General features: G+C 39.1%; 1 protein-coding gene across 1 annotated transcript in view; it reads right to left on the reverse strand.

The window, feature by feature from the left end:
• The window catches only part of LOC5572551 (amyloid protein-binding protein 2), a 55,142-nt gene that overhangs the window by 3,544 nt on the left and 34,990 nt on the right, over positions 1-16,608 (reverse strand). Inside the window, exons 2-4 of the mRNA XM_021842465.1 lie at positions 8,900-9,372; positions 8,415-8,822; positions 2,010-2,955 (exon numbers count right to left, since the gene is read on the reverse strand). Of these exons, the coding sequence (XP_021698157.1) occupies positions 2,010-2,955; positions 8,415-8,822; positions 8,900-9,372 (1,827 nt within the window). The remainder of the gene's footprint in view (positions 1-2,009; positions 2,956-8,414; positions 8,823-8,899; positions 9,373-16,608) is intronic.

Here is a 16,608-nt window from a genome sequence, read left to right on the forward strand (position 1 = left end):
TTCTAAGGAGAAGTCTCCCAGACCTGTTAGGAAAAGTCTCCCAGACTGATAAGGAGAAGTCTTCCAGACTTCTGAAGAGAAGTCTCGCAGACTTCTGGGTAAAAGGGTTCCAGACTTATGAGGAGAAGTTTCCCAGATTTCTGAGGAGAAGTATCCCAGATTTTTGAGGAGAAGAGAAGTATCGCAGTCTTCTGAGGAGAAGTCTCCCAGATTTCTGAGGTGAAGTATCCCAGTCTTCTGAGGAGAAGTCTCCCTGATTTCTCAGACTTCTGAGAAGAAAGTATCCCAGTCTTCTGAAGAGAAGTCTCCCTGATTTCTCAGACTTCTAAGGAGAAATCTCCCAGACTTCTGAGGAGAAGGCTCCCAGTCTTCTGAGGAGAAGTCTCCCAGATTTCTGAGAAGTCTCCCAGATTTCTGAGGAAAAGTCTCCCAGACTTCTGAGCAGAAGTCTCCCAGACTTCTGAGGAGAAGTGTTCCAGACTTATGAGGAGAAGTCTCCCATACTTATGAGGAGAAGTTTCCCAGACTTCTGAGGAAAAGTCCCTCAGACTTTTAAAGAGAAGTCTCCCAGACTTCTGAGGGGAAGTCTCCCAGACTTCTGAGGGAAAGTCTCCCAGAGTTCTGAGCAGAAGTCTTCCAGGCTTCTGAGGAGAAGTCTCCCAGATTTATGAGAAGAAGTCTCCCAGACTGATGAGGAGAAGTTTCCCAGACTTCTGAGGAAAAGTCCCTCAGATTTTTAAAGAGAAGTCTCCCAGAATTCTGAAGAGAAGTATCTCTGACTTCTGAGGAAAAGTCTTCCAGACTTATGAGGAGAAGTTTCCCAGACTTCTGAGGAAAAGTCCCTTAAACTTTTGAAGACAAGTCTCCCAGACTTCTGAGGCAAAGTCTCCCAGACTTCTGAGCAGAAGCCTCCCAGACTTCTGAGGAGAAGTCTCCCAGACTTATGAGGAGAAGTCTCTCAGACTTCTGAAGAAAAGTCTCCTACACTTCTGAGGAGATGTCTCCCAGACTTATGAGGAAAAGTGCCTCAGACTTCTGAGGAAAAGTCCCTCAGACTTCTGAGGAGAAGTCTCCCTGACTTCTGAAGAGAAGTCTCCCAGACTTCTGAGGGAAAGTCTTCCAGACTTATGAGGAGAAGTTTCCCAGACTTCTGAGGAAAAGTCCCTCAGACTTCAGAGGAAAAGTCTCCCAGACTTCTGGGAAGAAGTCTCCCAGACTTCTGGGGAGAAGTCTACCACACTTCTGAGCAGAAGTCTCGCAGACTTCTGAGGAGAAGTCTCCCAGACTTTGGAGGAGAAATCTCGCGGAACATTACTAAAGGACCTATGTACAAATGAGAGATTCTCTCCTCTCTCGTTCTCTTTCGATTATAACAGTGGAACACTAAAGAGTTTGAGAAGTTTTTCACTATAGATCGAAAGACAATTTCCTTGACTAGCGTTTCATACAAAAAAACGCAACAGAAGAGATTAATGTGACTCAGTTATTAATGAAAGAGAAAGTAAACAAAGAAAGCCTCTCAATGTTAGATAGGTCCTTTAGTAATGTTCCGCGAGAAATCTTCCAGATTTCTGAGGAGAAGTCTCCCCGAATTTTGAGGAGAAGTCTCCCAGACTTCTGAGGAAAAGTCTTCCAGATTGCGAAGAAGTCTCCCAGACTTCGGAGGAGAAATCTCCCAGACTTCTGAGGAGAAATCTCCCCGACTTTTGAGGAGAAGTATCCTCGACTTCTGAGGAGAAGTCTCCCAGATTACTTAGGAAAAATCTCCCAGACTTCTGAGGAGAAGTCTCCCAGACATCTGAGGAGAAGTCATCCAGACTTTTGAAAGGAAAGCTTCCAGACTTTTGACAACTCTTCCAGATTGCTGAGGGGACTTCTTTAAGACTTCTGAACGAAAGCCTTCAAGATTCCTGCGTTCAAGTCTTCCAGACCTCTGGGGTCGAGAATATTCCAGACTCCTATCTGCGGCAAGTCTTAGCTACATAACCCTACAACCCCATTCAACTCACCCTCACGGCTTGATTCTCCTCCCGCAGCAGCCGCCACTCCTCCAGAATATTAGAGTACTGATCGTATCGCGTCATGTCCCCGGTAATATCGTAGATGTGAATCAGCCCCCGATAGTCATACTCCAGTCCGGAGTACGACTCCCCAAACAGCCGCAGGCTGATCTCGATGCTCTTCAAGTACAGCTCCTCGGCTTCCTGGTGCTTCTGCATGTGATAGTTGTAGAGCGACGCCAGATGCCCTATCGATAAGCCCACCTCGTAGTCGTACGGTCCCAGGATGTCGGTTTTGATTTTGATCGCCCGTTTGTGCATCTGCTCGGCGGCCTCGAACTTCGACATCGACTGATACAATCGGCCCAAATTTCCGTAATGCTTGGCCGTTTGCACGTTGATCTCCCCAAAGGCCTCCAACGAAAGATGCAATGCCGACTGGTGAAGCTCTTCCGACTGCAGAAGCAGACCCTTGCACTTGTTGTAATCGATGGCGGACGCCATCGTGTCAAGGGCGATCTCCTCCAGGATCAACGCCTTAACCCTTTTGGCCGACGCCAACATCAGATGATTGGATGGCACAAGTTCCTTCATGATGTCGATGGCCTGTTCCACGTTTTCCGTCGCGGAGTCGAACTTACCGGAACTGTACTCGAGCACGTACAAGCAGTAGGCCAGATCTTCGTGAGCGACCGCGACGTGCAGATTCCGGGGGCCGAAAATCCGGCACAGGATCTCGTGCGCTTCCGTGTAGACAGCCACACTGTTTGCTATGGAGTCGACGTTCAACAGAAAGAACCCATAGTCCAGCAAGGCATCGGCGTACTTTTGGTGGTTCGTTCCGAAGCTGGTCCGCGCTCGGCAAACCGCCTGCTTGATCAGCATACTGGCTAGTTGGAATTGACGCTTCACGACGCAGGACTTGGCCACCTGCCGCAGGACGTCCACAATTATTCTGGAAGATGGGAGAAGAGGTCAATCAAATGCTTACTTATAGTGATGCAGGGAGTTCTGGGTCATTCAGCATAAAGGCCATTTGGCATAACGTCAAGCTTCGAGTCCCTTCTTCAATATTTTTGGCTCTGCAATGAACTAATGTTGACTGATCCTTTTTTAGAATAGTATCATAAATAATGTTTTGCAATGTTGTTTGAAAAGATGAAGAGGTTTTGCATTTTTTGAAAACAATTTCGATTTTTTTTAAACATTGTTAATGACGTTATCAACAGTTTATAAATGTAACAGTTCATATTTTATAGGAATCCGACAAAAATTTGTTATGCACCTCAAAGGGACTTGACAACCGAAGTTACTTTAAAAATTCCATCAATAATTTCCTTTAAGGATAGCTTAAAAATAGTTTAAGACATACCTCCAAAAATATCCACGAAATTGCTCCATATTTTTCACATATTCTTAAGATAGTTTCGCTAAGATTCTACCAGTAGTTCCCCCAAGAATTGCTGCAGGGATTCTTCTATAAATTATTCCATAAAGAATATCGATATTTTTTCAATGCGCTCTCAGAGATAATTTCAGACATTCTTTTAGGAATCCCTCTATGAATTATTCCAGAAGTTCATCCATAAATTCCCTCAAAAACTTTCGCTGGGATTTTATACGGCTATCAACTACGGATTCTTAAGAGTTTTTTTTTTCAAAACTCTCTACATTTGGTTTTAGGGAGATGAGATTTTTAAATTTCCAGATTTGTTGAATTTGGACGAAGATTTTTTTTTTTATTTTTATAGCTAAAAAATATATTGTAAATAATATTGTGTATTTTATTAATTTTAACATTTTTTCTTGATTTTGAACATGGTGCTCATCTTGACCCACGAAGGGTGCAAATTTATTAATGTTCTCTAAACAATCGAAATATTTTTGAAAAAATGATTAAAGTTTTGCTTTAGATTGTCTACAGAAGCTCGTTCTTTTTTTCAGTTGGAGCTGCCTGACAGCTTGACTTGTCAAGGCTGAACCCTCGGTTTGGCTTTTGCCAAGTTTCCCCTCTACCAGGACCAATACTCAGACGGACTAGGCAATGGCGCCCACATGAACACTGTTTTTTATTAGTATTGTGACGTGATAGTTTTTGAAAAATACCCATATTCCCTTGATTCTGAGAAAAGAAAGCATTGTGAAAATCAGCAGCTCCTTCAGAATTTGTTTGAAATAGTAGTGTAGTAGTGTCATTACTAATACTGTCTAGTCAAAATGGTTTTGAATATTTTGTCATTTAAGTGGAATTAATGTCCACTTCGAATAGATTAAATATTTGAAATGGGCATCAATGCTATCAACGACGCAGAACGTCCGTTGGATCACATCCGAGATATTAGTGCGTCTATGCCATATAAATTATGACGCGGCTTCAAGCAAAAAAATGCCAATATGTGATACCACTACTACAGGTTACGCCTTTGGTTTCCATCATATGAGCTAATTGATTATGCCATCCCACTGGTCGCATAGCCAAGGGGAGGGCTCTAGAGACTTTTTAGGGATTTGAATAAAAATAGTGACCAAGTTAAAAAGCGAACTGCTATCAATGAGCATAATGTGAAAAATTACTGATTCTGTTTCAAATTCTAAGATTAATGAAGTTTCCACAAGAGCTAACAAATTTTGCTTGATTTTGCTTGAATATCAACAATTTAGAACCTGTCTTGAAATGCTTCCAGTTTTGAACTAGTTTTTTTTTCATTTTGGTTTGGTCACCCTGAGAAAATTTTGAAATTGTGTCCTAACCTAATCGTTATGGAAATTTAAACTACGAAGTATCCTGAAGATACCCTGAAAAATTTTCACAAAGATTTTTTTGGTCTACTCCAAAATGTTCCTTCAGATATTCTTTTTGAAATTTTACAAATAATTAATCACTCAGGACAGTGTTAAGGATTATTTATAATTATTGGAGAAACTTCAATACTGACAATAATTCCAGTACGTATTTAAAAAATGAATTCTAAGGCTATCGCTCAGCGTTGGGCAATTAAAGGATTTGTTTGAGGAAAATTCTCGAAGAACTCCATTAACTATTTGTTGAGAAATCGCTGGAGAAATTTATATATGAATCGCTGGATACATTTCAAGGTCAATCCCGGAAGACACCCCTGAATGTATTTCTGGCAAAATCACTGGAGTAAAAGGCAATCAATTTCGTAGAAATTTGCACAGGAATTTCTAAAGGGGGTGTCTACTCATTTACAGAAATGAAATTCCCTGATATTTCCAGGTTTTTCCAGATTTTAAAAAAATATTCCAGGTTTAAGAAATGCTCTAATATACATAAATGACGAATGATTAAATTTAGATGACTGAAAATTTATTTTCAATTATAGGAAGTTTGGCTTCGAAACACTTAAAATATTTAAACAATATTGTTTATTTGTTTGTTATAAATGTGTAAATATCATACGAAAAAAATAGAGAAATTTACGATTTAATTTTCACCATCAACAAAAATGTTTATGAAATGATCTGAAAGTATCTATAATCAACAAAATCACATATGAAAGAAAATTCTATTTGATCTTGAAGAAAAAATAACCTTTCCATTAAAATGGGATTCAGATTTATCGTTATCTAGCGGCGTGCCCAGAATATTTCTCTAGAGAAAGTTTTTTTTTCAGTTGATATCTTTGGGAATACTGCAAATTTCTTACTCCGAAGATCTCTTCAAGAGTTCGTTTTGTGAATTTTACGATTTTTTCAATGTAATTCTTACAGGAATTCAATCTGGATTTTTCTAAGAAAACCCATACTTTTTCATTAAAACTAGGCTCATGCATCTACCACGGCTGGTTTTCTTAATACAAACCATAGTTTTAGTTCATAAGATTATCATATTGGTTGGTTCTGTATTATGGCGTAGAAATTACTTCGAAGATTCTATCAGGAATCCCTTTAAGGATCGTTTTAGACATTTTGCAAGAAAGTCCCAAGTTCTTCAGAAAATTATCATTCATTGGTTGCCCTAGGACTCACTCCGAATTTTTTTGAAAAAAAATCCCAAAGAAGCCTTAAAATATTTTCTCCAGTTATTCATCCAAGGTTGTCTCCAAGAAAATATCTAGAAAATTTTTCAGATTCGTTTGCAGAAATTTTTGAAAATTTCGCTTGGAATTTCTAAAGAAAATCCTAGAGTAATCTCATATGAAACTTGTGTGAGTTTTAAGTATGCCTTGATGAAATAATGTCCTACAAAGCTTTTTGAAGAAATTCGGATAAAATCCCTGGAGAAATTTATCTACAAATGATCGGAGAAAAACTGTAATAATTGCTGTAGTATTAAGGTCCCACACCAGACCTTAAATGAAGAGTCCATGGAGATTAAGAAATTGTATTTGAAAAATTATTAGTGAAGTGTTTGAACTGCAGAAATAATATTTTGATGAAATGCTGCAGAAATTTTTAGAAGAGCATAATGGTAGATCTCAAGTGGAATTTATCGAGTATTTTTTTATTTCATTGAATACAGTACTGACCCGATTTTGTCTGCCCCCGATTTTGTCAGCTTTTTGACCCGATTTTGTCAGCCTATTTTAAATTTGTCAAATAATTGTTATCGTCATGTTTTACCACGTTTACATTAAAATTGATGATGATGTTTGATGTTATGCACGCATGGGCGTAGCCAAAGGGGGCAAGGGCAATGTCTTATATTAAATGTTAAAATTCGATATTACCAATAATCCTCCCTTAAATTGGTATTATAGCCCCTGATAAAAAAAACTGGCTACGGCCATGTCCATCGCCCTCTTAAAAGTCCAAGTAACGTCAAAATTTGAAAAACAGGAACAAAATAAAATGACCCGATTTTGTCAGGTTCCCCATTTTGTCAGCCTAAAATTCATCAAGGGGCTTAAGGATTTTTTAAGGAATCCCGGAGAGTTATTGTCGATGGTTTTTTAGAGAATCTTTATAGAAATTTCTGGATCAAATGAAAAAAAGGCATATTAATTATTGTAATTTCTTGGAAAAATGTCTAGAAGATATTTTTTAAAAACTCTGGAATAAACCTTTGTGGAAGAACTTCTGTAGGACCTGTCCTAGATGTAAAACTTGGAGAAATTGGCGAAGAATCAGTGGAAAAACATCTGCAGGAAATCCTGAGATTTTTTTTCCTCAGAATAATCTCTATGAAATTTAGTGGCTACCTCCACGTTGGAGTGCTCTAGGATTTTCTGGATCAAATTCTGAAATTCCTCTAAGCATCCATTGATAAATTGCTGGTGGAATCTTTGGTGGAGTTCCTGAAAGTATTCCAGAAGGAATCTCTGCAGAAATAGTCACATAATAGTCTCTGAAAGTTTTTCGGGCCTCTAGAATGTTGCACTAAAATTTATTGCAAACAGATTAACCCTCTTTTTCCCACGACTTTGATCGATTATTACTTTATGATTTTTTTTAATGCTTGAACAAACAATATTTCAAGAGCCCTTTTTTAAAATCAGTTTATTATTATATTTCAATAGTAAATTGATTGTTTATCAATAGTTTCACTGTTGAAACAGTTAGTTAAATTTTGGAATAATCTGAGGAGTATAGAACGATATTCTTGTAACTAATACATAGTATTCATCTGGTTCGTCTAAAATGCATGGAGCTCTGTAGCTACCATGGGGGTTAAGACAAAAAAGTGACTTTAGAGACCATTTTGATCACAATGTTTTTTATAACCTTAACCAAAAGTAGAGTTTGTTTAGAGACATGCATTAAAATAGTGAACAAGACTCTTGAAAGAGTCCTGTTTATCTGATAATGTACTATTCGTATCTTTTGTAATTTTTATTCTTTTCTTACAAAATTTATTATTTCATATGCTCATGAAAGACATCCAACTGGAACTGTGAAATGTTCTTGCCTTTACCAACTTGGAAATCTTAGTTCCTGCTTCCTTGTTTAGATAAGTTGCATTCAGAATAAATATAGAGCACTAAAAATTTAAATACTGAACATCTCAAACAGCATTTTAATAGCGGCGCAGCCGAAAATTTTTTCATTGAAAGGATTTTGTGTTACAAAAAGGACATAATCTACCCTGTATTACTGTTTCGCAATAATTTCCCTGAGTGTAATCCAAATTCCCTGAGAATTCCAGGTTTTTCCAGGTTGAATAAAATTCCCTGATAATTCCAGGTTTTCCAGGTTTTTCCAGGTAGTAGACACCCTGTCTAATCGCAAACCCTGAAAGAATCACTTGAAAAGCTCTATAAGAAATATCCGGAGATATTGTTTGGGAATTCTTCCGAGAAGATGTACTGTTTAGGATTTAAGTCAGATAATTGTGAAAGAATAGAAGAGAGACACCCTTCACAGTGGACAATACAAATATTTAATAGAATTATATGAACCCCCCAACAGGTTCGGAGAAACACGTTGTTTTGTAATCACAAATGATCTACTCACTTGTCGGGAGTATTCTTGTTGATGTGCTTCAGCGCCCGGATACTCCACCGGTAGCTCAGATCGTACTCGCTCCGATAAAAGTGCAGCACCGAAATCTGCTGGTAAATATTGGCGAGCAAACTGTTTGGTATATTACTAAGCCTATCGTTATCACCGCCGGCGAGGGCGCAACTGCTACTACTGGTGAGGAAGCTCCGTTTGCTGTTTCCGCTACAGCAGTTGGCTCTCCCACTACTACTGCTGCTGCTGCTGCTACAGGTTCCCCTGGTGGTGCCTTCGAGTTTAGATCTCTGCAGCCTTAGTTCCTGCTGACGTTCCTGCGTTAACTTATCGATAATGTTCAACGCTTGGGCACAGGTTATATTCGCTTCCTTAAAGCAGCAGAACGCCGTTTGTGCGCACAGTAACCTACAATCGACAAACGAAAGAAAAAAACACAAATCAATTACCGCATTTCAGTCAAAGGTCAAGGCCAATCATCTTACTTCTGGAGACAGTTCAGCTCGATCAGCGATCGCAAGTAGCTCGCCTGCAGCAGCTGAATCATCGACAAGGTGATGTTGAACACGTGCAGCGATTCCTCCAACCAGCCGGACTCGCACAGGAACGACCCTAACCGGATGCCGTTGTCGACCTGCTCGATGAATGCCGCAACAAACTGTCGTCCGTCCTGGCAGATCGAGGTTTCGTGCGATACCTCGCCGTGGGCACCGAGAAAGTCCTCCAGGCGGGCTTCCTTCACCGTGGCCACGTTCTCGTTCTCCAGGTAGTACACACGGGTGGTTCGACAGAACTTGGTCCGAAGTTCGGTGACGACCGGGCGCCGGGCCGTCATCAGCGTTTGGACGCACTTGAACATGATCTGCTTGAGGGAGGCCTGGCGGATCACCTTCTGGAAGGTGTTCAGGTCGGTGAGCTGCACCAGGAGAATTTCCTTCAGGGAATCGTGGTTACACATCTGGAATGGAGGGAAGAACAGAATGGGATTAGTGACAAGGTTTGAGGTAATATCAGGACCATAAATATGCGGAATGTGAATCCAATCTTCGCTTCCAGACTTTTGTCCAAAGTCCTTACACCAGACTTTGGTCAAAAGCCTCCCAGATCTCGATCGGAAGCTCTTTCAGGTTTCTGTCGACTTTGAAATTTCTTTTACAGACTACGGTCGGAAGGCTTTCAGATTTCTTTTGAAAGTCATTCAATCCTTTTAATCTCGATGTATGGAAAGACGACTTCCAGATTTCGGTCCGAAATCTTGCAGACTACGGTCGGAAATCAACCAGACTTTAGTTGGAAGCCCTTTGCAGGTTTTTGTCGGAAGTCTTCTGTATCATTCTGTAGGAATACCCTTTCAGGCTTTTGGCAAAAAGATTTTTCAGGCTTCCAGAGTGAATTTTCGCTTCCAGATTTCTGTCGGAAGTTCTTGTTGGCTTCAGTCAAAAGCCCTTAAGACTTAGGTCTAAAGCTTTCCAAATATCGGTCAGAAGTTCTGCAAGGGTGACTTGAAAATTTATCTTACAGACTTTTATCGCAATTCATTCCCGACTACTGTAGAAAGTCCTTCCAGATTTCTGTCCAGGCTTCGGTTGGAAGCCTTCCATAATTCATATAGAAGTCTTTTATGTATCGTTCCTCTCAAATGCTTGTTGGAAATTCGTCCAGACTTCTGTCGGACCACTTCCAAACTTTGGTTGGAAGTCCTTCCTGACTTCGATCGGATGTTTCTTGCAGGTTTTTATCAGTCAGAAGTCTTTTAGGGGCTTCTGTTGGAAATTTCTTTCAAGCTTCTGTCGGAACTCAAATTGCTGTCGAAAGTCTCTTTCAGGCTTCTGTAGGAAGGTTCTTCTAGGCTTCTGTTAAAAGTCTTCCAATCTTCAATTGAAAGACTTTTAAGATTCTGACGGATGCTCTCCAGGATTATGTCGGAAATTTCTGCCAAGCTTCTGTTGGAAATCTCTTCCAGGTTTCTGTTGAAATTATTTTTCAACCGTCTAAAGGAAGTCTCTACCATGCTTTTGTCGGAAGTATCTCGCAGACTTTTTACCGGAAGTACCTTTCAGAAGTCTCAAAATTTAGCAGGGAGTCCTTTTCATACCTCTGCCAGAAGTTCTGTCCAGGTATCTACCGGAAGTCTCTTGCACACTTTTGCCGGAAGTCTCTTATAGACTTCTGTTCAGAAGCCTCTTCCAGGGATTTTTCGTAAAGCATGGCAACGAAGCATGCCCAACGGCTACCAAAAGCCTGGCGGACTGTTCTCGGAAGTATTTCATGTTTCTGTTGGAAGCAGGCTTTACAATCTCATCTGATCAAAGAGATCATCTTCATATGGTGGAAAGATACTATCATCAATCCAAGAGCGCGTTGGAAAGATTTCATCTTTCAAACATCTTGAGATCTTTGAGATTTTGAGATTGAGTGATGATCAAAAGTGCACTGATGGCGATAGACTATGAATATCAATGGGATGAGTTTTGCTTTAAATTAAGCAGTTCAAATGGAAATTTACCAGTACGATATTTTTAACAGTGTTGCAGATAGATTGAAACTATGTGTTGGTCACTGAAAAACATTAATAGCATAGACAATGACCACGTGATCACTCATTCCGCAGTGAATATGATCTAGAGTGCGATGTCGCATCACTGCTGGTGGTTGTCAAATCAAAATGATATTGATAGCTCGCAAGTGATAGTGATAGTTTCAGACCATCAGCCATCAGATTATATGATTGATATTAAGGTGATGATGAATCGAAGCCAAACTTCTAATTATCTAGAGCACACAAATCTTGAAAACCAAACATCCGTTTAAACTGAAAACTTAATCGATTGGTCACTAGCTGATGGTGACCAATCGACTAAGTTTGCAGCTCTAGCGGGTGTTCGGTTCTCCAAATTTGTGCTCTTGAAAATTAGAAGTTTGGCTTCGATTCATCTTTATCTTAAGCAACTCTGAGTACAATAGCCAAAGGCATTTGTACTCACAATTCGTTCACAATCCTCCACAATTCGTTCATCTCAATAAAAGCCTGTCCTAGAGTCTTACATGCTTACCGAAACAAAAAAATAATTCATTGCAATTTTTGTTCATAAAAAAAAACATTTTATTGGGGGCATAACTTAAATCCATCTAAAACTAAACGAATGTATAATGAATGTCCTATATGTCCTGGGACGTGTGTCCATTTTTTAAATTTTAAACTGCTGTAACGTGCTGGAAGCCCTGTGAAAAAATGAAATGACGAACTTCTTTTCTTATCAATCTATTCCATTCACTTACTTCCGTTGATTGTTCTCCTATTAATGTTATCCTCTTTGTTAGATATAAGAATATTTCTACGTCCATGTTTGCACTTTAAATTCATTGACAAGCAGTGTCGTCATCCAAACTGTTTCCCATAACCACACGGATTACTGTGTTTGGAAGATTTCATCTAGAATCAAATGAGTCAAAGATGTTGATCAAAGATCAATCAAAGAGCATTATCCGATTCTTATCTTTCTCAGAAGATCAAATGGTCGGCGTTAAATCAGAACTTGGGAAAATTGGATTATTCTCTCATTAGATGCGAAATTACCTTACCTCCGTTTTACTTCGACCAGATTTGATGATTGCTATAAACTGCGTGAGATATGTAACAAATTTACTTTGGATGATCAATAAAAATCGGTAGTGCTTATTACCATAACAGCGACAATAATCAACGCGCTGAGGAATGCGAGGAAATGGAAAACATTTCAAGAGATTTGTCAGATTTTTCGACATCGAATCATTCGACTACTTATCCATCAATAGAAATTTATAAATAATACTTAATTCGATGCATTTGATTTTGATTTTTGATCATTTACCATATTTGGATGCAACAATTTCTGACAGAGCGGACCAAGTGTTGATAAGCACTAAACTGATTGATTATGGACCAATGCACGAGTTCATTATTTGACGTTTTAGCGGTGCCGTGTTATTTATGTGACCATGGAAACCAGTGAATTCGGCACCGCTCAAACGTCAAATTAGTGAACTTGTGCATCGGTCCATTGCATTTTTTCAGTCAATTTCAGAGTCCGATAGATGTTTATGGTAGTTCTATGGTGTATGTATGAAATGTGCTAGAACCCGCTTATTGGACCAGTATATTTTGGTCGGTATTCAAGATTTTCACTTGGTCCACTCTGACTTAACACATATTTGAATATTTCTGGCCTTCAATGCAATGACTCTGCAATACCATAATTTTCAAGCCATCGTAATGCCACTGATTCCCGGTATTGACGATATGGATTATTGAAGAATTTGCGATACTGGTCTTGATAATCTGCTTATCTTAGAGATTTGCACCCAGTTTGACCATTGAAGCATTAAATGATTATTATTTTCCTAGAAATTGTTCAGTCAGAGTGAACCAAGTACACATAGTCCATTAAAAAATCGTTCTATCAGAGGTTTGGATTATGATTATCACTTCACATTATATTGTTTGAAAGTAACACAAAGATGTGTAGAAATATTGAACCAAAATTTAAACTTGTTTATAAATGCCTGGTTGGAAGCCTTTCAAGATTATGTCAAAGGTCCTCTGGAATTATGCCGAAAGTCATTTGAAACGTTTCCCTCGAAAGCCAACAAGGCTTCTTCTGACAATCTCCAAGGTTCCAGACGAAAGCCTGTTTGACCTCTGTCGTGGGTTGGAAGCTCACAGAAATTTAACCAAAATCCATCGAAGTTTGTGCTGAATATCTCCAAGCATTTTGTCGGATTTTTAAATACTAGTATGCTTCAGTTTCAGGTAGAATAATTGAGATGAGATATTCCACTTAGACGATAGCTGTAATTGAATTTAACTCTTCAAACTTGTTTTTGAATTTCTGAAGACATACCTCGGGGGGACTCCTGCAATAATACTAGGAAGAACGAAATGGAGTCGATGATACGATTCTACCCCATTACCACGAATGCCATTTCCCCGATTGCCATCACCCAGAATTCCATTACCGTAATCCGGGGTATCATTGATCAGCGGGGTAACATTGATTGGAATGACATATCTCGTAATAAGTTGATATCATCATTTATTGATGAAACATTTCCAAAGCATGAGTGTTGCTTCGCTTTCTTATATAAATGAGCTATTGAAGATTAGGATTTTTGCAAAAATTGCGTTAACTTTATGCGTAAATTTGTCAAGTTTGTGAAACAATGATTTCAATTGTTAAGGATGATACTATCAAAGATTCATGTCTCACATAAGTTCTGCAAGAGATATGAGCATGGAAAATGTGGTTCTCACTAAAAATGGCATCGCCAAAAACGATTGCGCTGTCAAAATTGTTATAAGTATGTTCAATTAGGCAAAATTAACGAATTACTGTTAAAAATGTAGAATTCCCTTAGGAAGTTGCCTACCTTTAGGCGTATTCCGCTGTTCGAGGTGTTTTTCATTTCAAAATAACTCAAAAAGTAAATGAGATGTAAGCGTTTGGACATCATATTCGGCTTCAGGGGCCATTATTTATGTAAGTAACGACATTTTCAATATTATCGCACGTTGTTTACATGGATGATCAATGTTACCCCATATCAGCTAAATGAAAAAATCACTTACGTATTCTCGGCAGTGTAAGCAGCTGGACTTTTAAAAAGGCAATTATACACAACAATTAAGCACAAGAATTAGCAGGAGACGCCTGAAACACACTTAAGCACACTTTATTCATTGGTTACTATACACACAACACTATTTTGTCCTCTAAATCATCTGTTTTTCCTCGCCAAAGTCACGAGGCACTTGTTCTTTTATCGGCAATGCTATTTCTATTGTCGGCAACTAAAATGTTCTATTCGGCAATCCAAAACTGTGTAAAAATGAGCTTATGTATTGGTTACTTTTCGCATGTGTTGACAATGACTGAAATTAAACGTCACACATTATGTTCTACTGGTTGAAAGGGCCAATGCAGAAAAATACAGACTACACTGAAAAGAGCGTTGCAGCTATAAATACAGTAACAGAGAATCAAATTGAATGCACAACGCCACTTAATTTGTGCAGACTAAGGCGCCGTTCACACATTACGTAACGCTTTACTGGGATGAGAAGTAAGCTCAAATGTTGCGGCTCATACATGTTTTTTTTTCACACAAAGACCGTTACGGAGGGGGAAGGGGGTCGAAAATTGAACAGTTTAGCGTTATGTCATAAATGGACGCTGCCTAAATTCGTTTTCATTTATTTCATCGAATATTTTTTTGTATCAAGTCTCACTGTGGCAGTATTTCGGCTGTGAAAATTGACATGCCATGGTTATAAAATTGCAGCAGGTGCGATTCTAACCAAGAACCAACCAAACAAACAAGAATATGCAACATGATGTCATTGTTAATTGATTCATAATTATTGTGCTCTGCAAGGAAAATCCACGGAACGGGTAATTTGGATTTCAGAATTGCGTTTGAATTGCGCGTAATATTGTCTGCGCGTGACTGCCACAACTGAATGTTGATTTAGAATGAGCGCCGGAATATTATCCCTTTTATTCGCTCCTGATCCACACCATCCGTCCGCATTCAAACAACACGCATGACTTTTGTCGTCACGAAAGGAAGGTTAGTGCCGACGACTGTAACTCATTACTTGCTACACACTGGTTTCCTCTCCTTTGAAAGAACTGAAAACAACGGCACCAGTGCCTGTCAATGTTTACAGGTACTGTCGTCGAGAGTGACATTGGGCCAAATTATAATCTGAAATATAGCAAGCATTGGGAATATAAAAAAAAAACTTTATTGTAGTATTCCTCACGGCATAATAATAAACAAGGCAGGCTCTTTACTGATGTAAACTCAAATTTGGTTGTAAACATGTGACGTCACTTCTATCATACTATCCAGCTTTTTAAAACCGCTAATGGCAGCCGCCACCAGGCTAGCTTTCTGATAGGGATTGGGCGATTTGACGTTTGACTTGGGTCGCTTCTATTGAACGAACCCAAGCCAAACGTCATATCGTTTAATCCCTACCAGAAAACGAGGCTATTTGCGGCAGCCATTAGCGCTCGTAAAAAAGCTGGATATACCAGGACCACTAGATCATTCGTTTTCACAAATTTGTTCGAGATGGATAGGAATGACGTCATCAAGTAGCTGTCAGTTTTCGGAATATATCACCTTCTCAATATTGTAACCGTGGTAATCCTTGAAATTATCTACAACTACAGTCGAATGTTGTTCTTTGCACTATCTTTAAGTGGGCTACGTTTCAATTGGGGTCCCGTTAGTTGGGCTATAGCCCACCTAAGGGTTCATTCATTTATTTCAAAACGCTATAAATGGCCAATTTCGACGCCTACCCACCCCCTCGTAACGATTTTTGTATGAATATTCTAGAAATTTTGTATGAGCCGTAACATCATGAGGACACCCACCCACCCCTTTTAGCGTTATGGAATTTGAGAATGAGCCCTAAAATGAAGGCAAACGTCATTTTCTGACATAAGACGCAATTTATCAATGTTGATAGCTCCGTTTTTTTTTGTTTTATGTTATTTGACAGCCCGAAAATCAGCCCGATTAGTCAAAGTCTTGCACTAAGTGGGCTACAGGTTTAGCGCAACGAACGAAGCTTGACTGTACCATCAATATATTAGATTCAAGGAACTAGTAGTTTATTTTTAATAAATCATCGAAAAAAAGCTTGAAAAAGGCCTTTTTAAATTGTCACTTTTGAGGCTACACAGATAATCTCGCCTTTAGGAGGACGAATACTATTTTGAAATCTCACATTCCTGTCCATCATACCATCCATCATATTGGAAAGCTCTAGGAATCTTGAAAGGAACACGGCTCTCTTGATTTGATCTTATTGCGTATCAATTCTACACGCAGCGAACTGGACTATAGAAATTCATATATTTTGCCTTAAGAATGATGAAACGATTATTGCAATACGAAAGCTGTATGTATCGTCTTAGCATCACCCAACATTAAGGCGTCGATAGACAAAAGGAGTGCGCACGAGCCTATCGGTCACAAGGTTCTTGGAGCGATTCCAGGATGCCGCGAAAACTATTTTTGTTTCGGTTTTATTATGTAAATTTATGAATTTCAATCCGATTTCTTGTGGAGAATTTTCATAAGGGGTTCCTATGTTTATCGATAGTTCACTTTGCTGAGTGTAGTTTGTTTGGCCCAATGT

The sequence above is a fragment of the Aedes aegypti genome, chromosome 1 (assembly GCF_002204515.2).
Source record: "Aedes aegypti strain LVP_AGWG chromosome 1, AaegL5.0 Primary Assembly, whole genome shotgun sequence".
In the NCBI taxonomy this organism is placed as follows: Eukaryota; Metazoa; Arthropoda; class Insecta; order Diptera; family Culicidae; genus Aedes; species Aedes aegypti.